The sequence below is a fragment of the Notolabrus celidotus genome, chromosome 10 (assembly GCF_009762535.1).
Source record: "Notolabrus celidotus isolate fNotCel1 chromosome 10, fNotCel1.pri, whole genome shotgun sequence".
Lineage (NCBI taxonomy): Eukaryota > Metazoa > Chordata > Actinopteri > Labriformes > Labridae > Notolabrus > Notolabrus celidotus.
The window spans coordinates 17,819,580-17,845,883 of record NC_048281.1 but is presented as its reverse complement, the minus strand read 5'-3'; the positions used below and the strand labels follow the sequence as shown (position 1 = coordinate 17,845,883).

The 26,304-nt window shown below is 39.7% G+C and overlaps 1 protein-coding gene across 1 annotated transcript in view; it reads left to right on the top strand.

Moving 5' to 3' along the window:
- The first annotated feature begins 3,619 nt into the window (after positions 1-3,619).
- Positions 3,620-26,304, top strand: part of kcnj3a (potassium inwardly rectifying channel subfamily J member 3a) — a 29,161-nt gene continuing 6,476 nt past the window's right edge. The window contains exons 1-2 of the mRNA XM_034693996.1: positions 3,620-5,145; positions 6,068-6,284. Of these exons, the coding sequence (XP_034549887.1) occupies positions 4,468-5,145; positions 6,068-6,284 (895 nt within the window). The 5' untranslated portion in view covers positions 3,620-4,467. The remainder of the gene's footprint in view (positions 5,146-6,067; positions 6,285-26,304) is intronic.

Here is a 26,304-nt window from a genome sequence, read left to right as displayed (position 1 = left end):
GTGTTGCATCCACATATAGTGTAAAAACAAATGGGCTTCCAGATGGCAAAGTAAAAAGTGCTGAACATTTCTCAGTAGATCATAAACTTAAACCAAGATAAATGCTTGGGTTGGAGTCTCTCAAAATTAGCTTAATTATATGGAAGACTTGGCCCTGTCTTCAGTAAACTGTTGCCTAGCTTGCAGGCTGTTTCTCATTGAGTGGGCCGAGCTGACCGGTATCCATTGTTGCTAGTACAATTTCCAGTGACATGTAACTTATACAACCCCACTTAAAAAAAATTAAAACATCCTTTTAATGTTTGTTACCCTTTCTCTCGCTGTACCTCCTCCATACTGAAAATCTGCAAAAGAACAATCATTGAGCCTACATTTGTCAACAGAGCTGTCAGTCACTTTTTTAACATCAAAAATTAAACTTTTCTAAAAACACTTGACTTAAAATAAGCATGATAAAAACTAGCTATAATTACAGACTGCATGTTTTGGATAAATGTATTTAGTGTGTATTTTAATTTCTAGTTTGACTCATGTTCATCTCATATAATGAAGGAGGCTGGCTTTATGATCTATACTGTAGCAAGTCACCAGGGGGTGCTCTAAAAGCTCTGGCTTCACTCAGAGTTACTGTTGTTCTATCTTTTAATATTTTTAAAAGCAAACTCAAGACCTACATTTTACTCTTGCTTTTAACTGAGTTTTATTCTAAACAGTTTTATTTATTTATTTATTTAATTATCTAGTTCAAATTTCAATCACTTTTATTCTATTTTATTCATGTATGTACTTATTTATTTATATATTTATTTTAATCATAAAATCTTATTTTCATTTAATGGTTTAATATTTTAGTGTTTAATTATCTTAGAAATGTATTTTATTCTGGTGGTTTTAATTTACTGTGTTGAGTTTTAACATCTTATTTTACCTCCAGTGTTTCCTCATTAAGATATCATGAGAGCGGTTCCTCAGTTCGTTCTGCAACTTCTTTTTTATCTTTTATTTATTTATTTTATTTTTATGGTTTTTATTACTATTGTTGCATATATTGTGTTCTTAACCTTAGGATTTTGGGGTGGGTTTGGGGTCAGGGCTGGGGGTGGGAAGTTTTTCTTAATTTATTCTATTTTAGTTTTTTTTTAATGTAAAGCACTTTGTGTGTTACAATGCCATTGTATGAAAAGCGCTTTATAAATAAAGTCTGATTGATTTATTGTTCTGTCCATGCGTTGTACAGTTTATGCTAATATCTGCCATATTATGTTTGCATGTTTTACACAATCTATAGTTTAAAAAGAAACCAAACAGCTGAAAAGATAATTCATAACTGTATCTGGATTTGTCATGCATACACATACAAACTGGTTACATTGAAGGATGAGATCCAATATGGTCTCATGAAAATGTTTTCTGCCAATGTTAGATCAGTTTTGCTCATTTCAAATGAAAGATTTCTGTTTGTCTTTGTTCTGGGTCCTCTTGATGGTTTTAAATTGGGTGGGACTTAGGCTGAAAAGGATGATGTCATCAGCTAATCCTTCACCAATCAAAATTTAGCACCATTTCATCCAGGATTTGAAGATAGCTGATGGCTTTAGCTTGTGTTAGCTTTACAAGCTCCTTTTTTCCAATGAAATCACAACACACACACAGTTCTGCCGAAGCAAATAAGCTGACAACTCAATGGGCTAACTCTCATTAAATAATCCCTAAAGATTTTTGTTAATCACTGAGTGTTTCATGAATTTTTTAATCAAAAGAACTACTTTTATTTAAAGTTTCAGGGGCTTTGAAACACAAGAACACAAGACACTGCTGCAGAAAGACTGTCATCAAACAACCCACTGTGTGCTGTTTTAATTGTCTTTTCTAAAAGTACACACATTGCAGACACTTTGACAAGAGCTATGGAAAAAACTTTTGAGTATATCTGTGAAGCCCTGCAATTAAAAATCTGTCTCTTGGTGCTGGCTGGCTGACTGGCTGTTGGCCAGTCCAAACTAATAGCCTTATTTCTGCTCTGCAAATATGTGAATAGGCTTCTCCTCCTAATGAGGGCCAGGATGCATGGTGGATGACCCATGTCCCCCCTGCACTCATTATAAAGGCACTCGCAAAAGCTCTTGCTAATGTTCACCTGGCAATTATGATGACTCCATGACTGATGGGGGAAATCTTGTCCTGTCCATCCCTCCTCAAGAGGGCCCAATCACAAGGCCATACAGACAGCACTTGGAGGCACATCAACTCTGCACTGTGAGCTGCCACGCAGTCGTTCATTTGGAAACAGTTATGTCAGGCCTTGGTGCTGTTTTTAGAAGCTTCCACTTGTACAGTAGGACACGCTGGGCTCAGAGTGAACATGAGATATCGTGCCATAAAACACAGGGAGGTCCAGGATGAGAGGAGAGGTTACTTCACCTGGAGGCAGAATGACTCAACAACAAATTGATCCCTGTGAGCTTTGTCAATGGATGAGAGGTTGTTACAAAAATGAATCCACCAAGCCTCTGTCGACATTTACATCATATTTGGAAACAGAAAAGATGCTACATGCAACATGACGTCAAAGTGGAAAAGAAAGGTTATACAATAACAAGATGATACTATTCACAACTCAAATGTAAGGATGTTCAATTAGAAGGCTCATTTATTTAATGCTTTTCACTTTTTCTGACAGGGAAATAATCAAGATTATATTCCCAAATTGTTCCTGATACACCATATTTCCTGGTTACAATTTAAATCCAAAAGCTGCAGACATCATAGTTTCACAATGAAGTGATAATTGTGCTTGAAGCAGAGAATAACACAGGGACACCATGATTTAACATCCTGATATTGAGTGAAAAAGGGAAGAGCAAGGTGGAGGGAGTTGGTGGTGAGGGGAGGTATGTGTGAAAGAGGTGGTGAGTGTGTTGTTCATCCCACCTTATGTGTGTTTGAGAGACAGGTTGTGTGTAAGAGCTGGGTAACCATGGTGTGGGTGTACTCCTCTGTGGCCCTGATCTCTGTAATATGAGTGAATTCTGAGTTGTGCACCCCCACCCATTCCCCCACTTTATCTTATCCAGCTTGCCGTGAGTGCCAGTCAGCAGCTTCCCTACAGAACTTGTTACCCTGTTAAGATCTCCTGTGTGCAGCATTCACGGGATAAAGCGTGTGCAGTCACCCGTGGGATGGATGTGGGGGTCATTGGTGGCTGTTAGTGCAATCCCAGGAGAAAAAGCAGCGAGCGCAGTGCATTTGTAAATGCCCACTGCTGATAAATGTAGAGTAAATAATATAAAAAGGGAGGTATTTGTTTTATTGTATAAGGAGAGGATTCTTCAAGGAACATAGAGATAGAGGCGTAAATATTTGTGTTTTCTCTTCTTATTTTTATCAGCAAGAATTCATCCTATTTTTGTAATAACGTACAGTCAGGAGTGTTATGTTTTTCCTCCAAGAGGACCAGATGTGGCGGTCAGTGTGCTTATTTGAAAGTCATCTTAACATCTTGGCTGCTGCCTCACACATTTGATCACTTGAGGGAAAAAAAAGGAAAAAAAACTGTCAAATCAGGCGAATGCTCTTCCCTCCTCCTCCTAAATTGTCTGTCTTTGTAGTACCACTAGGCAACAGTGCGTGCATCACTGGAAACGTGGAAGTACGCAGGAGCCGCGCAGGGAAATCGACGGGAATCAAGGATTCAAGCGGTCTTAAAACAGAAAAGATCATCTGGTGGACCTCTCAGGCTGAAACATGAAAAACCAGTCGACATTTCTGTAAGAGATGCCCGAGAAGAGCCTGGCCATCAGCGTCGGTGCGCGCAGCCAAAAATGACGACAGTGGGACAGTGATTTTCTCCCTCCAGCTCGTCATTTTTTACTCTCATATGCTCGGATGCAACTCATCTCCTATGTATACACACCACAAAGGAAGGACTGGAATCCAGATCATCTTCCAACACAAGTGCGCACAGAGACGTTTCATCCTGGAAACCGTTTCCCGCGACAAATTACGCAGAGATTTTCCTGCTTTACGGATCGTTGAGGGATTTTGAACTTTTGCATAAGAACTAACTGTATGAGTACAGTTTTGAACAGGTCGATACAGCCCCAACCTTCACGGGCGATGAGTAATCCACGACGCAGCAACTGATAAACCTGTAAAACCTGGACTGCGACTGGCGCGTTTGGATACCTCATCCTGTGCGTCTTTTTTATTTCATTCATATGGCTTCTATCATCGAGGTGTGTAAAGTACTGATACATTATTGATGTTTCATGGCTGTGAGGTGTAGCAACAGTAGTGTGTGGCGAAAGAGGACGGTGCAAGACTAACTGGTTGCGAAGACGCACTTTTATCGCCTAATTTCCAAAAGAGGAGACATTGCGCACGGGCACTGCAGCAACTAAAAGCCACACTGTTTTTATTTTTCATCATTGAATCCTTTGTTATTCCTTCCGCTGCTGTCATCGTAGTATGTCTGCACTTCGAAAGAAATTTGGGGACGATTATCAGGTAGTGACCACCTCATCTAGCGGGTCTGGATTCAACCAGCCTCCCCCGGAGAAAAAGAAGAAGAGGCAGCGCTTCGTGGACAAGAACGGGCGATGTAACGTCCAGCATGGGAACCTGGGTGGTGAAACCAGCAGATACCTCTCAGACTTATTCACAACGCTCGTAGATTTGAAATGGCGCTGGAATCTGTTTATTTTCATCCTCACCTACACGGTGGCTTGGCTCTTCATGGCCTCTATGTGGTGGTGCATCGCGTACATCAGAGGAGACCTCAACAAAGCACACAACGACAAGTACACTCCATGTGTGGCCAACGTGTACAACTTTCCCTCAGCCTTTCTCTTCTTCATAGAGACCGAGGCCACCATAGGATATGGGTACAGATACATCACAGACAAATGCCCCGAGGGGATCATTCTCTTTCTTTTCCAGTCGATCCTTGGATCGATCGTCGATGCCTTTCTGATCGGCTGCATGTTCATCAAGATGTCTCAGCCCAAGAAAAGGGCCGAGACTCTGATGTTCAGTGAACATGCGGCGATCTCCATGCGAGATGGGAAACTAACTCTCATGTTCAGGGTCGGCAACCTGCGTAACAGCCATATGGTGTCTGCACAGATCCGCTGCAAATTGCTCAAAGTAAGTGATGCTCCACTTTTAGTCAAGATGGATACATAATTTAAGTTCTGTTCTTTTGGTTTATCTAGTTCATGTGTTTTTTTTTAAATTTTAGTAAAGGCCTACACACTGACATTTGAGCCTACTCCTTTCTGTACATGAAACCATTAAAAGACAAAGCCTCATACTCTTCACCAAACATTCAAGGCCACAATACTCCAAGAAAAGGACCATAAGCTACCATAACACCATCTTGGCCCAAGTGAGAACACAGATTGCCTTTTATCCTTTTTCACATATTTCATATTACAGATCTAACAGAGTAAAAGACAAATAGACTAAAAGATTGGTCTTGTGCTAATTTTAAATTACAACAAAAGTGTTAGAGGTTAGTTTCAATGTGCTGCTGCCCCTTGTTAGGAGAACATCACTCATTGAAATCCCTGCTAAACCTACTGGCTTAACAAAATCAAAAGCAAACATTCAAAAAAACAAACTTTAAACAATTCTTTTCTTCCCTCAAGCAAGCCCACCAATGATCCTGTTAATCTATAGGAATACGGTGATGGTAAATGAGATTATATGCAGAGTTTTTTTTTAAGTTTAAGGTAAGTATAATCAATGAAAGCTTAGCCAAAGACTCACTACATTGGTATACATCTCACAAAATTATCAAGACAGCTTTTATGAAGAAAAAAAAATAAATCGTTGTTTTTAGCTGTTTTTGCACATCAGGTGGGTGTAGGCAGATAAATCAAAGGGTTTCAATAACTTTAAACTATTGATTTGGTGTCACATCAATTAAATGTTGGCTGGTTGCACCTTAAATATGAAAAAGTCTCACACAGAGCCTCTACCAGCTGCAAATAAGTGTCTTACCCCCTTCCTTTCCCCCCCTCCAACAAGCATCTCTGTCTCTGTCTCTTCTTGTACGCTTCCCCAGTCTCGCCAGACGCCCGAAGGCGAGTTTCTGCCGCTGGATCAGTTGGAGTTGGATGTGGGTTTCAGCACCGGGGCAGACCAGCTCTTCCTTGTCTCACCACTCACGATCTGCCATGTGATTGACACCAAAAGCCCCTTCTACGAACTCTCCCAGAGGTCCATGCAGACTGAGCAGTTTGAAATTGTAGTGATACTTGAAGGGATAGTGGAGACGACAGGTGAGTAACCACAGACGCACACTTTTAGAGGCCTTCTTCTAGAAATGAGAGGTTGTTTTACAACACTAAGCTGAATGTACAGTAGTCTCCAATTTTTTTTTTTTTTAGGGGCTGGAATATCTGTTTTTCTGCCACACGCCTTATGAATAGTAGTTATATTCTTCAAGTTGTTAACAGCTGACATCTTAAAGGACCCACACTTGACCTCTTAATTGCATTTCATTGATTTTTCTTTCTGTGGCAAACTTACAGCGCAGCTAATAATAGCCGTGCATAACATTTATACATAATATATGATTGTTTCTGTCTTGTGGGCATTAGAGGCCATGATTTTAATCTTTGCATTGTTGTTATGGGGGGAAAAGAAATAAGTTTGAAGCTACATATGAGTGTCGAGCACATAAACACTTCAGCAGGTCACATTTGGGCCATAAACATTTTCTTATTCCCATCTGAAACAAATTCCATTCCCCGCTTTTGTGCCCGCGCAGCACTTACTTCAGGGCTGCTTTTCTCACAGGGGATAATAATTTGCTTTGTAGGGTCCCTTTGGAATTAGGGAATTCCATTTCCACAAGATGAGTAATGCCCTGAGTAAAAATCCTCCTCTGTGGTCATTTTAAATTCAAACCGTTTATTTGACACAGCTGATGTAGTGTGCAAGGAGAGAGCTCCTTTTCAGTGCTATAAGGCTGAATAGTTGTAAAAGGGTGGCTGAGAGAAAGCAGCATATGGAGATGTGACAGGGAGGCTTACAGACGGGCTCTGCAGACAGCAATTAGCAGATAGTTAGTGCAGGTTTTTAAAGTCTCTCTGCAGCTAAGATTATTCGACCTATCAGCATGTGCAGATTAAAACATGCAGCAATCACTTTGAGTTGTTTTGATGGGATCGTACATGTTAAGGCACATATATATAACATGCATTTATGTTGTATTAGAACAGTCAGAGTATTGTGTTTGGAACAGCTCACATAATTTGGCCTGCTTCTTGTTGGAAATACAAGATTTCTCTCAATTTATGTGTTGCCAAATTGTCTTTAATTTATCATATTTTTAATGAGAACCTAGTGACATGATGCTGGAAATACTCTGGTGATAGTATGCTTCTAGGTGCAAGTATTATCATTGATATTTTAGCATGCATTTAGAGTGTAACAGTGGCTGCTAAAGAAGCATGTGTCCCCATCTATAGCTGTCATGTCACAGTTTTTAACTTGGGAGTGTCCTTTCACTTTGCAGAAATATCTGCATCAAGGGGCAGTTGTGCCTATGAGAAGTTGGTTTCGAAAGGCTGATGTAGAAACAATCTATGGTTAAAAATGTATGTACAGTGAAAGTCTAAATCCTCAGACGCTTTCATTTCTGGCCAATGTAACTCTGTTTCCATGGCAACCTCTCCTTGAGTATTCAGGATTGCAGCACTGCACCTAAACTTAGATATTTTTTTATTCCTATGGTATAGAGATCATAACACAATTTCTTTAATAATCAAACTGAGGAAAACATGTGATGCCGAACACGGAATGAAATTGCTTTTTGTTGACAGCATCACCTGGTATTAGAGAGGATCTCTGCTGAGGTCTGAAAAATCACACACAGCCTTGTACAGTACAGGGAGTGTTGGCCGGAACAGGTGATACAGCAGAGAAAGAATAAGATGAAATATTTATGAGGCTTGTTGTTTACTAGCGAGGATGCTACCCAACTCCCCAGATCTTCTTTTTTTTTTATTTGTTATGTGTGAAAAAAAAAAACAATTCTGGAACACGAGTTAAAACACTCTGTGCTGCAGATTAAAGCTTGCACAATCACCAGCTCTTTCTCCCTGCTACCTGATAATGACAATGCACAAGGGAGTACCCTTTTTGGTGTCGCTACCTCTTGTTCCCTGAGATCACACACACAGATTTTGGTCTCACTGAAGTTCTCTTTAAGCACAACAAAACAAGCAAGTGTGCATCCAGGAAGAGATCACGTAGGAGCCCGGAATCGTTCCATTTAGCTGTAACCTCTGATAACCTCTCCACTGTATAAAAAGGCACGATAGATTCCTCATTCCTTTTGAAAAGGAGTCCAAGGTGTTTTTTGATCACCACCTCGGTACGTTGCACGTTATAAATGAGACATGTAGGATGTCTGGTAGCAGCATATTTTCTCCTGGAGTGATGCCAGTTGTGGCTCTGTGGTATCGAGTTGTTTTTCTAACACGGCACGGGGAAGATGTTGTGCTGCCGAGGATAAATTGGGTTTACATCACGTTGCAATTAATGTAGTGTACATGCTGTCTGAAAACACAAGCTAGCTGTGGGGGGGGGGGGGGGGGGGGGGGGGGGTGGAGCACAAACAATAAGGCTGTAGTAACAAGTTTTGGTTGAGTTAACAGTACGAACAGAGATAATGTCTGACACGAGAAAAAATCAATACAAGCAACACATCTAATCATTCCTCAACAAGTATTTTTGGAGTTACTAATGTGTCACTGGCTACATAGCAGATCTGTATGTCAGGCTCCGTGTGTGAACAATTCATCCCCCCTGTTATTGTGTTGATGTGAATCTCAGTACAATAACACAGAGCTGAGTTACTTCTGCAAGATTTGTGCATTATAGGAATGACAGGTGTTTGGATAACACAAGATGAATATAATGCTGCTAAAGCGAATAACAAGTAATAACTGGAGCCCAGCTGATTTTGAATTTGAAAGGCGCTAATGCCAATTAATAATCATAATATAAAATATCTGGGATAATTTGTGATACTACTGAGCAGTGACAAAACTATGTACCAATTAGATTTTGCAGTTGAACAAGTCCGCAATGCAGTAGCATCTGTTCAGTTGCAATGTGGTGGAGTCTGCTGAACAAACTGATCACAGTTTAGGCTCTGTTATCTTGTTTTTCTGTGTTGTGAAGTCGTTTGAATTTATCCGTGAGGAAGGAGTTATATTTATGACTTCTTATTGTCATATTTTATTTTCTTATTGTTGTTTGTTATATTTGGTCATTCAAAGAACTCAACCTAGGTATAATATTTAGACTAAGATACTTTAGTTACAGAAAACAGATACACATTTTTCTGTACATCAACCAAAGTGCTTTTTTTTCCTCAATATTCTAAACATTTAGGACTTTCGGTGTGCTCATAAGAACATTCCTCTATATATGTGAGCAAACCTAAAAGCCTTATGTCAGAGTTCATAACTACAGCTTATCCAGGGACTAATTATGGACTCTCTGATGCATCCATTTCTGATCTAATCTGCTGACACCAGAAAAATCTCAATGCTGATTGGCTTTCCAAAGACATAATTACATCACTTTCTCACTCTCTTGTTCATTTCTCATTTAACTTTTCCTGCTTACACGAGCATCAAAACTCATGTCATCCCTGTAGTGTCGTAATTTTGATGAGTGTCATTCGTTTTTCAGTCTTTGCATTTGCTTTGTATTCTATGTGAAAATTTGGCTTTGCCTTTTGTTCAAGAAACTGGAAGCAAGCGTGGTGCCTTGGGTGTTGAAGTCCTACACTTTGTCTGCCAACCACTCACCTACATTACCTCCACACTATGGAGTCCATACTATTTTAAGAGAGGAATTTATATTTAAATCCTTAAATATATTTGTGATTACCTGTGCATATATTCATTTTCAGACTAAACCAGCTCCATAAAACACAATTACAGTTTTAGCCTGTAGATAAACAGGCAAACACACACCATAATCCTGGTAATTATGTGATATTTATAAATACAAAGAGATGTTAAGGATTAATTAATGCAGAATTAGGGTTATAGCAGAGTTGTGTGACAGGTGGATGCTCCTAGGAGTTGCCTCAGCTAATTTATGACCCTTTTCCACCGGCCCGTCTTAGCCGTACTCTACTCGACTTGACTTGACTCTACTCGGTTTGTGTTGTTTCCACGGGCGCGGTACCTCGTGTCAGATACCAGTTTTTCGTACCTGTTATGCTCTTGTTCCAAATGAGCTTGGAACCAGAGTTCCAATGGAGTTCTGTAACTCTTACAGCTCATGGTTCCATGAGGATAACTTGTTTTTTTATGAAAATCATTGTTAAAACTTTTTTAATGTACATTGAAAAGCCCACATTAATGAAATAGCTTTACATAACATAGTTTTATTTTTATTTTTTATTTTACATTTTCATTTTTTTTTTATGTTGTGCAAATGCACATGTTGCAAATTTGTGAAATGAGCCATTTTCATTGGATATGTTGTTCACGCAAATTAAGCCAAGCAGAAGACATTTCGTAGCAAAATAATACTTTTAACCAATTTTTTTTTTTTAACTTTACAATGGGTCAATTTGACCCACAACATAACAGGAGGGTTAAGTTATTCACACACACTAAAGAGGTACTTTATGTGAGCAAGAGGCTACTTTGATGTGTTCCAGATACTCTAAATGTGTTTTTCGGCTGGTAACTGAACAACTATGGTTAGCTACCTTCACAAACAGAATGCCATTATTTTGGAAACAATGGATCCAGCTAGCTAGTTCGCCAGCTAATGAATAATTCTTTCGTCTTCAAAAGGTAACGGATAGATTACCGTCTAGCCTGCTTTCTTTTTTTTTTTACTTTCTGTGACAAAATGACATGGTGATAGCAATGATGCCAAAAGAAAGGATACAGTACTGCTGTTTAGAAACTAATGAGTGACTTGATGGTACTTTATTGCTAAATCTATCTATTTCATTAGTTGTGTCCCAATTCAGTGGCTGCATCCTTCGAAGGGCGCATTTCAAGACCAATCGTGTCCCAGTGGCACGTCAAAAGCTTTCCCTTTTTGAAGGCTCCTTCATATGTGGCCAACCCATGTGTTCTACTTTTCCTTGGCCACGAAACATCCCTACAGTGCAACTTCAATGGCCAAACATACTCTGAGATTCATTGTGCAACAATTCAAACAACATGGCAAATTCTCAAGTGACCAAGAAATACATTTTTAAGTAGTTTGCTCCAGTACAGTCAAAGTTCTCATAAAACAAACGTTAAAAAACTAAAAAGAGTTTAGGAATGTCAAGTTGTTAAGTTATGTGATATTAGTTATGTTGGCTAGTTCTGGTACAGTGGTTAAAGGTTGAATGGCTTAGAAGACTGGGTCTGTCGTAGACTCTCAACTCAGTGGTCTAATTACTGGTAAAAACACCTTTGTGGGTTCACAAGGCATTCACTCCATATGTAACTACAATCGATTCCACAGCTGGCCTTTGATATACAAGATAGGAAATTCACAGGTGTGACTATTAATATTCACAATGGCCTCTTTCTATTTAAGTGTCCCAGTGACCATAACAGTGTTGCTACCATAGACTGTATAAAATATGGACGTAGTATCCGTGACGTCACCCATCTGTTCCTGAGCGCTGTTTTGAAGCCAATCGACGGAGGAAGCCATATTGGAAATGCTGAACTCAACCAGGCAGAGTGTGACGTAAGGGGCAGAGTTTGAGCCTCCTAGCCATCAGCTATGTGTTCCCGTCCGGGAGTCAAGTCAGTCATGTCCTTATTTGGGCAAAAACTCGTAATCTTAATATCTTCTGAACTGTTACGTTAGAAAAAAATTCACCCCCTCTACAGTGTGTGCCAATAGAGAAATTAGCTACTGTAGCCAAGCCGTTTTTTAAACTAGGCTGTAAACATGTTTATTAATGCTGCAAAGATCAAACTTTTTCCCATTCATGTCTATGTGGTTTCCGGTGTTTCTGCAGCCAGCCTCAAGCAGATTCTCGATGTATAGCAGTTTATAACACTTCCGCATGGGCTTCGTAGTTTGAGACAGGAGGTTGCCGCTTGGTTGCTACACAATTTTATTCGCTTTTTTGAGAAATGCTCCATGTTCATGTTTTAAATTGTTTTACGGAAAAAAAAAATGATATTCCTAATGTATTAAGATGATCATAACTGTGTTCTCATAACAATTCAGAAACAAAATGTGAAATGATGTCATAAAAATAGCATTGCGGGGTCATTCTGCAGAGCTGATCATGACCTGACTTTGACTCATCTGCTGATTCAGAACTACTACATGCAGCCTTCTTAAAATACATCACAAGTTTAGATAAGTGTCCCATTACTACACCCGTAATGCTGTTCAACACTACAAAGGCTTAAACACCAAGCCAGAGGCAATCTGTTCATTAGTGGAGCTGATTCTTGAGGACCCAAAATAAACTGTAGCTGCCAGTAACAGACGTTTATGTTCCCCCAACCATGAAACTAATCAGTGCATTGTAACTAAATTCATTTCCTTATTTTCACTGCAGGGTTTGTAAAGGATGCTGTTATGCCACGACTCTCCTGTCTGAATGCTGCAGCATGCTGAGGGTTGAATATGTGTTTATGTAATTTAAAAGAAGGCAGTTTACAGATTAGAGAAATAATAACTAATTGGGATAAACAAGCTGATGATTTATTATTTTAAGGGCAAGCTTGTTTTCATTTCACAGCAGAAAGAAGTCTGAAAGAAGCACATCGGTGTCTCCCTGAATTTTTGTACAGTCTTTGGGATCTAACATGGAGGCAAACCACAGTGTTAAGATCCTCAAAGCTGTGCAAAGTGCTTTTAAATTCACTCATCAGCTATGAAAAGCAATGATTCATAAACTCTATCATCAGTATAAACCCTTTTTTCCTTTTCAGAGGGATGTGACTTTCATGCAAATGTGTGCCGTGTGATCACTAGACTTACCATGAAATTCAGAAAACGGTGCAAATAGGAAATATTGAGGAAATGTTTTCCAGCAAAGTTGTCAAGGTTTAAGGGATTAAGAAGCATAAAGTTTTGTTCATGATAAACCAAGCTGTCCTGCTGTTCATATAAATGCTCGTATTTGTTTGTTCACAGACTTTTCATTTCAACTTTTTCCTCACCCTTCTGGTGACACAGCACACTTGTGCTGCCGGCAAACAATCTCTGCTTACTGAACTAACTAATAGTCTCATATTTGAAAATTATTTCCCCCTGAATGTGTGTTGTACATGAAACTCGGCGTCACATTTCATCTCTTGATTTGATTAGAAGGCAAATTATGGCAAAAAAAAAGATCAGAATCTCTCTCCTTTCTCTTCTGAAGTCGTGCGTTGATTGTTTTCAAAGATTGCTGCCGGCCCCCTCTTTTTCATACTGCTACAAGGCTTTTCCTATGATTCACTGTAACAGAATAAAAAATAGAATATCCCAGCTATCTGCTCATTTTGAAATGAGTGTGGGTGGCAGGGGCTTGGTTGCATATAGACGGGATCAAGTGGTAATGTTTATTCATGTGTATTTGTGCTTAAATGCAGTATGTGACTGGAAAGAGGAGCTTTAAATCAAGATCCTACTACCTGTATGCTCTGTGTTTTAAGTTGTGTAACTGTATCCCTGAAATGAAGGTTTGTACTTAGACCTGTGCTGGATTAAAGCTCAATAAACAGAGGCAAAATAAATATTCAAAGACAGAATTTTAAGATATACGATGAAATATATATTAAGCCTTAATACTTTATATAAACCTCTAAGACACTGTTGCCAATCAAAGTAATAAATTCCTGACCTGTGTTGTGGGGAATAATAATTATCATGTCATATGATACTATCTTCATCAGCTTTAATTAAGTGGTTGTTGTTGTTGTGCAACAAATATACATAAAGTGCATATTTAGAAAATGAAATGGAGATGAATAATTGCTTTGATGCAGACTCTGCAGCCAGCATAATTAAATGGAAACATCTATTGCCACTGATTAGCAGAGCAGCAGATGTCATAGCTCGATCTCTGTTTTATTATCAGCAGCCCCAATTGAAAAGAAAATGGAGAGCTTTTGTTGCTCCAGAGGCCCCATAGTTTTAATCATATGAGTTTGCAGCCTGAGCCCCAGAGGTCAGGGGTCACCTGAAGCTGAGAAAATCATAGTTTAAGCAAACAACAGCACGAGTGAACCCCAGGCATGAGCCAGAAAACTGACCGTAATTCATTACACGGAAAGCATGTCCACTCTCTCTTGGTGCCTCAACCCTGCAGGTCAAAGGGTTAAAGATGGTTCAGTGCGGGAGTTAAAGCAGCAGATCAGGTGAGAGCAGGAGTTTCCAATTAAATCTAATGTGCTCAGGGTGAGAACTCTGGAGAGACACGGTTGTCCCTGCTGAGCTCCACCTGTGCAGTGATAGGCCACGTGTTGACACCTCACAGCACTCGGGTTAAACTGGATTTCATGCTTTTGGCTCATTTGACTTTATTAAGAGTACATTCAATGACTCCCTGCCTTGAATATTTCAACATAACAAATGGGGTCATGTTTTCAGAGTCACAGAGAGGTGGAGTAATACATCACGACTAGATCTGAAAAACAATGATATACAGGTACTCTTTCCTGTTGCTCTTTATTTTAAAAGCCTTGACTATTGTATTTAAGAAGCAGATTATGCAAACAAAGGATTAGTAAATGAAACTCATGAATGCTTTTTTATTGAAGCAAAAATATAGCATTATACAGTCTCTAATGTAAGATTTTACAATCGGGGCGCCTGGAATTTAGTATGTGAAGTGTTCTGGTTTCTGTTTGAAGTAGGCTTGTAGTTCAATTAGTATAGACCAATTGTTCCTCATCTACTTTGGTGTATGCAGTAAAAGCAGTCTGTAAGGAAAGCAAAAGCCGGTGGAATGCAATCAGCTGTAATGACACCTCAGCCCCCCAATAACGCATTCCGGTGAAAGTATGATGATCTGATGAAATCTGCTTGACACTGTGTCATGAAAGCCAAGCTCTGTTTAGATTTCCTAACAACCTGCGATGAATCAGGAATGATTGACAGTACCTTCATTCAACAAACAAGCATTTTAAAAGTTGTTTTCTACTCCTCATGAGAACAGACATTTTAACATTCAACGAATCTGCATCATGATTTTATTTCGACAAAGCAACGACCTGTTAATTTGCGAATAAATCACAAGAAAATCTGTTTATTTCTCAGGTTCATACCACTTAAGTAAGCCTGAGTGAAAACCTCCGTGTAATTTCCTTTTAACAATGAAACTGGGACTTGCCAGAAACAGATAAACAGTCTGCAGCCCAATCAACCAAGAAATGACAGCATTTCTTGCAGACAAAACTGAAGGGTCACTTGTACAAACATTTGTCTCTCATGTTGCTAACTAGACTGTAAACAATACAGTGCATGGAAAGATTAGTATTGGCTCTAGATTGTTTATCGCTAACCACTGGTGACACTTTAATGTCCCAAAAATTCACTGTCACTCCAGAGGGTACATTGCTGTCGAAATATAGCAAATTTACTTTTATTAATTTATTTATTCATTACTTAAAAGGACCATGCATATTAATGAACCCTTCTGTAGATATTCCAGAATTAGCCAAAAGGCTAGTTTACATCCGTAGTCCCTTGCCAGATGTTAAAAAGGCTCCCCAAAAAGATTAAGATTAAACAAAGATGAATTAGAGTAGAATAAAATCAAAATAAGAAGGTAGAGGAGGAACCAAAACCCAAACAACAAACAAACAAAAAAGAGAACAAAAGAAAAGTACAAATAGCACCATACAATTAAAAATGACTAAAAGCTACATAAAAGGAGCAAAACAAGATTCGTGGTTGAACAGCATCAGGTATGAACTTTACTTTTACAGTGGACGGCTTATCTCTCTGCACTGCAGGACTGAGAGATACAGAAAATCATTCTACCCTGCAGCCATTAGGCTTCAGAACTCTCTAACCAATGGGAGATGAGCTGACAGACACCAGAATTACTTGTTTTATGTGATTTCTATAATTTTATCTGCCAAACAACTGAATTTCCCTTAGGGATAAATAAAGTGAATTCTATTCTATTATATTTTGCTTCATAAACATGACTTTTACCTTATAACTTTAATTGTAATTTAGAATATTGATACTGCAATAATATTACTTGAGATAAGTTTTCTTAGAGTGAAAGTATAACTAGATTTTCTTGTAGTTTTATTTAGTTTAGTGTTTCATTTTAGGGAGAGAAGACTGTTGGTTTAGCTCAGTGTTGTCTCTTGATAACGGTGTTGTACAGGATCATGGCAGACTTCATACCTCTGTGCGGTGCATTTTAAATCGTAGATGAGTTTACATCTCACATAACCTGGTAATGATGTCAACTCTATAAGCTTCTTTATTATCTGGTGTATGATACCTTATATAGATATTTATTCTATTTTGAACTCCAGGTTAATAAAGGAAGCCCGGTTTAGCTTGCATGTTTTATCAAATAACAGAGCAATTAGCATTGCTAATTTTAAACAAACAAACAAGGATATTCTGTGATCACACAAGTGAGAATTCTCCCTTATAGCTACTGTACAAACAATATTTGCACCATGGATGAACTCCACACTGTGGGCACTGCAGCCAACCAGCGATGACATCCTGGATTCATTATCCCTTTTAGATGAACTGTGCTGGCTTCCCGAGGGGGAGCAGGGTAATTGTGTCTTTAGGGATTTGTCAAGTCCCTGTTGGATGGCAATAAATAACCAGTTGAGGAGGAGTGGAGGGAGACCTGGGATGAACTCGTGTGACGAAGGTGCTATCGATGCCCCAGTCTTAATCACTCAATGGGGAGTTTTGAATAAGACACAGGATCTTATTTGCTTTTGTATTTTTTGTCAGGTTTTTAGAAGAGAGACACTGTACAGCTCAATATTAACCCTTGTCTCATTGTAGGATCGACACAGAGGAAAAACGTTTTCTTTCAGAGGTTACAGGGAAGGCTGTGATGCACTTACAATGTTGTTCGATAGCAGCATTGATTGTCAGAGCTTTTGACTGTCCCTGAAGTGCAGGTGGATCAATCCTGCTGGCTAAACGCAGAGCCACATGAACAAGTTCTTAAGGCTTGTCTTCTCGAAAAAAGACCCTCCTATGGGATGTCTCTCCCACTCTCTCTCACCTCACTTGGACATGCTTAGGTCTACCACAATAATCCGCACTTCAGTTTGAGTGACAAAATCAAAGAGGCAATTTCTTAACAGCTAGATCGCACCACATGTGATCTCTTTGAGCTTCAGAAATCCCTCTTTTGTTGCACCCTTCTAGCTGTAACTCTTTCCTCTTGTTTAAGTACATGTAATAGCTGAGATCAAAGTGAGCTTACAGCTGTCACTCATTCACTGCAGGGAGAAAAAAAAAAAGATTTGCCTGATCGCTTCTGCACACGATATATCATGGAGAGAAACTAATTTGTAAGCCAGTGGGTTTGGACACATTCCCGGAGTGATTCTCTTGTATGACTGTTTCTGGTTGTTTGGTGTCAGGGGAATCAATAGATTGCTGTTTTGCTCAACTGGTTCTTTTTACGGCAGCATTCAGAATTGCCTTCGCTTGGTAATGTGTGTTCTTCTGGCTGCGTTAATGGCCTGCAGCCATATGTTCCTCCGGCCTGCATGACACCCCACCTTGTGTGGAGATGGTTGGCAGCTCCTGCTCCTACTCCCTTCCCTTCCCTTCGCTCTCCAACAGCCTCAATTGCCTCAGCATCCAGGCATTCCCCTCCCCCACAGCCATGCACTTCCCCTGCCTTTTCCTTTCCATCATCTTCCTCCTTGGTCTCACTACTGTATAGGTTGACTGGAAGCGACCTTCACAAAAGCATCACACAATGAAACAACATTAAAACACTCACAGCAAGGTGGGGACCGAATCCCCTCTTTGTAAAGTCAAACTGTGAAAAACAGGTCGCTGATTGCTTGTGGATGTTTCTACACTTTAGCACTTGATGGTGGTCACCATAGAAACAGATGATCAGACAGGACTTGTGGCCACAATAGCAGTGTCTGTATCAAAATTAGATTTTTTTAAAGCTTTTGTAGCCACAATTTGTCCTCTCCTTTGTTACGTTTCATCGAAGAGAGAAACAAGTCAGCTGTGAAATGTCAAAACACTAAAACCTAAATTAACCACTCCTTTGAATTGAACTTCCCTCTCTTCAGTGAGCTTAAACTCACCCCTGCTTCCTTATATTCTCCTCTTCTTCTGCCTCTCATTACCATATTCGGCAGAGGAGCAGCTTAATCTGTTGTAACAGGATCCCAAAATAAGACAAAGGGGAATTCTGCTTCCTGTTTTGCACAAATGAACAACAGAATAATTGTCTCGAATTAATTGTCTTTCCACACAATCCAGCTCTGCAGCGAAGGCATTTTTGTGCACAGCCCTGGCCAGAGCAAGCAAGGGAGCGCCCGACAATGAGATCAGGATGAATCTTGGACCGCGTTGTGTGGTTGTGTTGCTGCTCTGTGTGTGTGCAGCGTCCAGATCCTCATGCTTGTTTTTGCTCGCATTTTTCTCATACATAACACTTGAGCTGTTTCCACAGCCGTGATAGACTGTCAGGGGACTTTGCTGACAGCACTGCACTGGTGAATGAGTTTGTGTGCGTGCATGTGTGTGTATGTGCGTGTGTGTGACCATTTGAGTGACTGAGTGAAAGAGAGAGAGCCAGACAGAAATGGAAAGAGAAAAAGGGAGGGAGAGAGAGCTTATTTGTGAATTTGTCACTAAATAGGAGCCTGCGTATAAAGTCTCCAACGCCCACCTTCCCTTTTTCGTTGGTGAGTCGCACTGTAAGAGTTCATCCAGAGGAGTCATTTGAATAAACCTTCATTTTCACATAGCCGTCAATTTGGAGTGTCATTTGCTCGGTGCCTGCGGGTTGTTGAATCATATAATAGCGGTGGTTTATTATTTTTATTTTTTCACAAATTTAGATTGAGACCCTGGCTCAGTGGTGTGACAGAGCTGCTCTCAGGTCTGCCCCTTTGACTTTTTACCTCGTCCACCGTGTTGTTAGAGCAGTGAATGTGGCTTCACCGCAGGCTGAAAAACAGACATGATCCCCTGGCTTCAACAACCTGGATTAGCTTCTTTTAGATGACCCTGTCTGTGAATACCACTTAAGTTTTTTCTTTTTCAGCCACTATCAAGGCACACTGGCAGGCTGCCTCTGACTTTACAGTGCTTTTTTTTTTTTCCAATCCTAGCCCCCAAAGAAGCCTTTTTATCTTCACTGTCACTCCTCTGACTGTGCGGCTGCCTCACTTTGTTAGACCAGAGGAGCAGCCAGCTCTGTGTTATCAAGGAAAAAGTGCATTTATTTAGAGTCTCAAGCTGAGATGGCTTTTGGGTATCTAAATCTCAAAGTTTATTCTTGACACAACTTCCTGCCTCTTTGCGTTTTTTCTTTTTTTATATTTCAGACGGTAATGGAATCAACTGGGAGTCTGTGAAATATCTCTACACTGTACAGAGCAGATAGAGACACACATCAGATCTCACTACTGTGTAGTCATTTCCACATCAGCCCACTTTCTCAAACTCCATTTGATTTTCTTATTTCGATTACGTCCGGAGATTTCACTTGAAAACATATCTGTTGTTGAAATGGCGAGAAAAAAAAATCTCAGCGTGAAACCCACCTGTACACAATGATGCAGAAAAAGTGTCCTCTCTGATTTTCTATCTTTTCTCCCCCTCTGAAATTCACCTCTAATGAGATGCATTTTTTTTCTACATCTGTCTTGCATTTGTGGATTCAGCGGAGGATTATTCTAATGCCGCTCATGCTGTCACATGGATATTGCATGCTGTGTGAGAGCAGTAAACTGCTGGGTGAACTTCAACGACAGGGGGCTTCTGAAAGGATTTCACACTTGTGTAGGATTAAGGTATACATTAGCCAATCAGCAGAGATCATTTATCCCGCAGGTTTGTACACTATTGTTGGCACGGTGACATCAGCAGCTCTTACAAGTGAATATGTGACATTATCAGCAGGTTGTCACATCATATTTTCATATTTTCTGAGTGAGTTGCCGTTTTATCCTTTATGCTACATGTTTTTTCTGTTTGGCTTGCGGATAAATAGTACAGTTTTGTTTTGTGCTGTCATGCATATTCTTTGTTTGTATACTTTACATAGGCATTAATTCATGATTTTGACCATCTGATGCAGCTGTAAACACAACAATGGCATGTTCACACCTTTTAAAGTTGTTATAATACATTTATAATCTCTACTCATCATATGGCTGCTGGTCCTATGTCCTGAGGCTTCAAAATATGATCACCAAGGTGCAGTAAATGTATCTAAAGTCCATAGTTAAGTTAAGACAAAACATGGAGTTGAGTATGGAACTTTTCGCATCTGACGTCACAATGTCAGGCTGCTCCTGCCTGGATGGCAAAAACGGCATGTTACTTCACGAATGCTGGTGCTAAATACATTTTCTTGTTTACAAATTCCCTGCAGTTAACTGTAATCTACGTGTTCAATCATGATTATCTCCAGTTACACAGTGGGGTGTTCTAGCAGGCCACATAAGGCTAATATAACCTTCTATTGTATGCTAAATTAAATGTAAAGAAGGCAGAAGTGGATCACTGCCATAAAGACATAATTGGCAGCTGTTTTTATCTCCCTAGTGGTTTCTGTAATCCTGCAGTTGTTGTGTTTACCTAAAAGGTATGAGTTGTCATCTGCTTCCGTTACATGATTAGTCACAAATCTATAACAACAATTTTTCAGGTATCATCTCATGTACATATACTGCAGCAAAAATGAATGCATAATCTAGCAGTGCATCACAATCAACATCAACAAAATTAAATGTGGTTAAAAAAAAAAGAAAAAAAAAAAAAAAAAAAAAAAAGAGTATTCACAAACATGAGTGGGGTGAGGTTTTATCTCAGGAGGATGTGTGACAAATCTGGTGACTGAAGCCACTCATGCTGTTTGGTCAACACAACAACCGCTGGACTATGAAAACCTTTTATCACTAGTGCCCAAGGGCATAGGTCTGATTTTTACATTGGTTGGGATGAAATGAAATGTTAATCATTGAAGGAGCTTAACTTCGACTAGCGGTGGCCTGCAGGAGTTATATTATTTACATTTCTTCATCTTCCGTCAAGTCACAGCTATAGCCATTGATCCTATACGTTTTGGACTTTAGAAAACCGAGTGTTAACATACTTTGAAGAAGGTAGAACTGTGGTAACAGATGAAAATACCTGCAGCGCGAGCTGCAGAGCTCTGGTTCTGTTTGATGAGCATGGCTCTGCCCTCCTGAAGTGCCGAAAACTGAAGCACTGGCCTAGGGAGCTAAGCCAACCAAAAAACAGACCGGTCTCAAAGACGTATTTGGGAGGCGGTGCCAAAGTGGAAAAGGATTTAACCCTTTATGTGTCGCATGAAGCACATTTTTTCCCCCTTCAACCTTAATATTGGTGGGGACATTTCAGCCATCGCTTGAGATTGGTAGGGACATGTCCCTACGGTCCATACGCAATTCTATGCCACTAGGGCCGCATGAGTAGGGCAATAACACCTGTCTTTGCAGGTTTCTTTACACCTCTATTTGTGAGTGCCCTCGAGGTGACTCTTCTCATTTGACAGAGTCACTGGCATTTGTGCTTTTTTTACTTAAACAGTTTAGCACTCCTGTGCATGCATTATGAATTTTTTATGTTGAAGTCTTCATCCAGCCCTTGGGCTGTCAGACTCACTGGACTAGCATCAGAATTACATACGTGCAACTTATGACACTGACGTTTTTGTCGATCAAACTGTGACTGTGTGTAGACATCACATCATACAGGGCAGTTAGGGATACTTCAATCTAATGGGAACTTGGAATACTCTTCCATATACACCCTCAGCTGTCATAATACTTGGAACCTACCTCAGAAAAGGTGGGGCATCAAGGGCTGTAAATTCAGTGAATTTGTCATGACTGCTCTAGCTTTGGGTTGTCTCTGGTAAACTCTGCAGTTCCCAAAGGCCTGATTAATCAACACTACGAAACTCAGTGCTCCTGCTGCTTCGTATTCCTTTCATACATCTTTGTTGCAGTGACAACTTTTCGGGTGACTTAAAGGATTTATTGTGTGAAACTTTGAGGACCTTTTTCCTCCTCTCTGAGTACTTGCAGTACATGTTTTGCAAATTGCAATCGTGTTATCCTCCTCTGAAACAGTGATGAAACTCACCAGTGACGTCAGCTTACCGTGACTGCGCTAGTTGTTGTTCTTCTCTACATGTAACAGAGGAAAGCATGCTGCCACCTACTGTGTCAACGCGTAGTCATGTAAAGGACAACAGCTTTGATCTGTTGTTTAGTTGGAAAAAAATTGTAGTATTGTAAAAATGAATCATAAATCTTCCCGGCCTGTTAAACATTGTGAATCCCTAGTTCAGGTATTTCTTTTGTGTGGTCAAACAACTAACGTGACTAACATATTGGACATCAAGTATAACGGTGAGTCATATGACTACATTTCTTACCATAATCCCCATACCTCATTACCCACCAAAAAAACTGGCAAAACAGTAAGCGGTGGGACAGCACCCCCAAAACACAGCTAAACGGGTAAATACAAGGCCAAATTTTACTTTTGGCCGCTGCTGTGTTGGAATTGAGAAAAAACGGATGATGAACCTGACTCTTATGTGTCTATACATGCTTGACAGTGTCCACACACTTCACATTTCTATTGGTGCCACTTTACACTTTTCCTTTTCTCACTTCAGGTCTAAAAGGACTCACTAGATGTCTCTTTAGATAATACATCTTACGCTTCTCAGATTGTACTTTGTATTTATCTTTCTGCAGTCATGTATTGAGCAGGCTGTGTGCTGTTGGTTGGTCAGACTTTTTCACTCCTGCTGCTGGGTTAAATGATGCTAATGAAAGTTAAAGGCAAGAAAATGAAAACCATGAGCTGAGAGATAAAACGCCTCGTAGAGCAGATGGAAAACGCAGAAGCTCTAACTTTTGTCTGTCACATAAGCTGTCCTTTTCATATTATGCAAATTACTTTTTATTATGACTTTAATATTAAATAATTAGTGCAGCTTAGGTCTTTTTGACTCCCACCTCTGATATTTCTCAACTGTTTTGAACCTGCTTTTACTTGAGGAAAGTTTTTGGCATTTCTTTTGACATTTAGGTTGATTAATTATTTTGAAACACAGGGATATTATAAGAAAATAATTTGAACTGAGCTCTCCATTACTCTCACGTGGTGATAATAATATTAGTGTGAGAGAAAGGGTAGTAATCATTATCTGCAAAGGTTTTTTTTTTTAAATTGAAGCTGGGGAGAAATAAGATCCCATAAGTGGTTTTATAAAACAAAACAGTGCACTTATTTGATCATAAAACATTTCTATTACTGGTAGTATTCACAACATTAGTTATCCCTCTGACAGATTCTGTGGTACAGAATATCTGATTGTGCAGGACGTTATTGAAAAAAGATACTCCACCGAGGGTTCAAACTGTTTTGGTGTTGTCTTCTGCAGAGTCACTGAGAGGAACAGATAACCATTTACTGAAATTAGAAGCATAATGGATCCACACAGTAACAAATTTAGCTCTTAATGAACATAATGAGAAACTGTCTCCTCATGGATTTCACTGATCTTTTTCTCCTCTGCTTTCTGCGGTGTCACCACTCTCAACCTGGTGTGGTTAAAGTGTTACAAGGGCAGCTGTGGTTCAGTGGTAGAGTGGATTGTTTCTCAACATAGGTAGGTTGATTGTTCGATTCTCAGCTCCCGCAGACCATGTGTGAAGTGTCCTTGGGCTGGACATTGAACCCCAAATTGCCCCTGTGGCATAGCCAGCAGTGTGTGAATGTGTGTGAATGGAATTAATTTAAACTTATTGGCACTTAACAAAGCAACCTCTGCCCTCAGTGGATGACTGTGATGCAAAAGAGCGAATGAGAAATAGTGTAAAAGGACTGTGAGAAGTGGGATGACCAGAAAAGCGTAGTTCAAGTACAGTCCATTAGATATGTACTTAACACTTAATGTAATGGAGAATGTATAGTTAGCTCTGCTATGCCAAATAGAACCCAGATAGGGTGAGACATGACCATAGACTGTATAAAATATGGACGTAGTATCCGTGACATCACCCATCTGTTTCTGATGAGCTGTTTTGAGGCCAATTGTCGGCGGCAGCCATATTGCTGCTGTCGAGCCAGTGTGACGTAAAGAGGCGGAGTTTTAGTCTCCTAGCCAACAGCTACAGTGTTCCTGCAGTCAGCTGTGCCTCTCATTGAAAGACTCGTACTCTCAATATCTTTGAAATTGCCACGTTAGAAAAAAATTAAGTCCCCCTCACAGTGAGAGCCGATCAAGAAATGAGCTATCCAGACTACACTCATCTTTTGTACCAGGCTGTAAACATGTTTATTTCTGCTGTAAAGATCGTCTTTTTCCCATTCATGTGTATGTGACTTTCGGTACTTCCGGAGCCAGCCTCAAGGGGATCCTCGATGAACTGCAGTTTTTAGCACTTCCACATTGGACTCATATTTTTAGACCGGAGGTTGCTGCTTGGACAAGTCCCTGATGCGAAGTGGTAGCTGGTAGCTGGGTAATAAAGTCAAAAACAATAATGACACCAAATACTGATTTAAAGACGATTGTACTGATTTTAAAATGATTTATTTACAGATAAATAAAGATAGTCCCTCTAATTCTAACTGAGACAAAAGTAAGAACTTGTAACAACAACTCTGTTGCTATTATCACCACTATTTTCTTTTCTTTGTAGCCATCAGTAACTTAGAGATGCACCAGCTCTGCTGCCCTTTCCTGGAATTGCAAATACAACATTCAATTATCTATATTATTTAGCCTACCAATTCAGCATGCTAAAATAAATTAATGTTTTTCTCCAGTGTCAATGAGTTGAAGTAAAATGTGCAGGACTCTTTTTTTATTTTTTTTATTTAATGTGATTGTGGGTGCCTGTCTCCGTCATTGCTCTTGATATGAAAATTAATCAATCACAGTTTTCAGGGGGTTGTCAAGGGGTTTTGACCAATCAAAATCAAATAGGTGACATAAGTGATGAGTAAAAAAGCTGAGGTAAGAGTTAATAGATCTGCTTATGTATTGATTTGTTTGATTTGATTCAGACTGCAACAAAAAATCCTCTAAATCTGCAATTCATCAATAGCATCGATGTAACATTGTTTGATTTCAGGAGAAACAAGAAAATGAAAGAACATGATTTGGCAATGGTGGTCTTATTGGACAATATCTGTGTCACGTATGGGCGGCTGTGTCTTGGTGGGTAGAGTCGGTCGTATATCAATCAGAAGGTTGGCGGTTTAATCCCAGCTCTGGCAGTCACATGCCGAAGTGTGCTTGAGCAAGACACTGAACCCCGAATAGCTCCCTCTGTTGTTAAGAGGTGTGTGAATGTGAATGAATGAGATTAGCCAACACTGATGGTCCCTTACTAAAGCAGCCTCTACCATCAGTGAGTGAATGGGTATGAATGGGTGAATGTGACAAGTAGTGTAAAAGCACTTTGAGTGGTCAGAAAGACTAGAAAAGCGCTATATATACTTGGTATATTTACCAAGTCCATTTACCAAAAGTAAAAAGTAGAGGACCTGAAATGCAGATTCAAAATAGTAATTGAATAAACCAAAACTTACCGACTGTTGAAAAAACCCCACTGGAGACAAGGAAACACTGGCACATGCGGGTGAGTAGACATACAAAGATCTGACAAGAGACAGGGGAAACAGAGGAACTAAATACACTGAGTAATTAACACAGGTGTGGAGCACAGGACAAAGATGACACTAATGAGGTTAATCAACAAGGAGGGAAACACAAAGGCAGAAAAGAACTAACCTGGAAACACAGGGGATTCAGAACTACAAAACAGAGAACACAAGACAAGACTAAGAAACACCAGAAAGTACAAAAAGAGACATGGATCACAAAACACACAAGGGACACAAAGGATAACTGATACCGTGTAAACACAGGAGAAACCAAGGCATGAAACACACGGAACAACTGAACCAAACATCAACTCATGACAAACTGGTATTACTACAAAAGGGTATGTAGTTGAGTTTTATCTGCCCTGAGCTGTGGTACAAAATATCCCATTTCATACTGGCATTAGAGGTTGAGGTGTTGGTCGATGACTTAAGCTC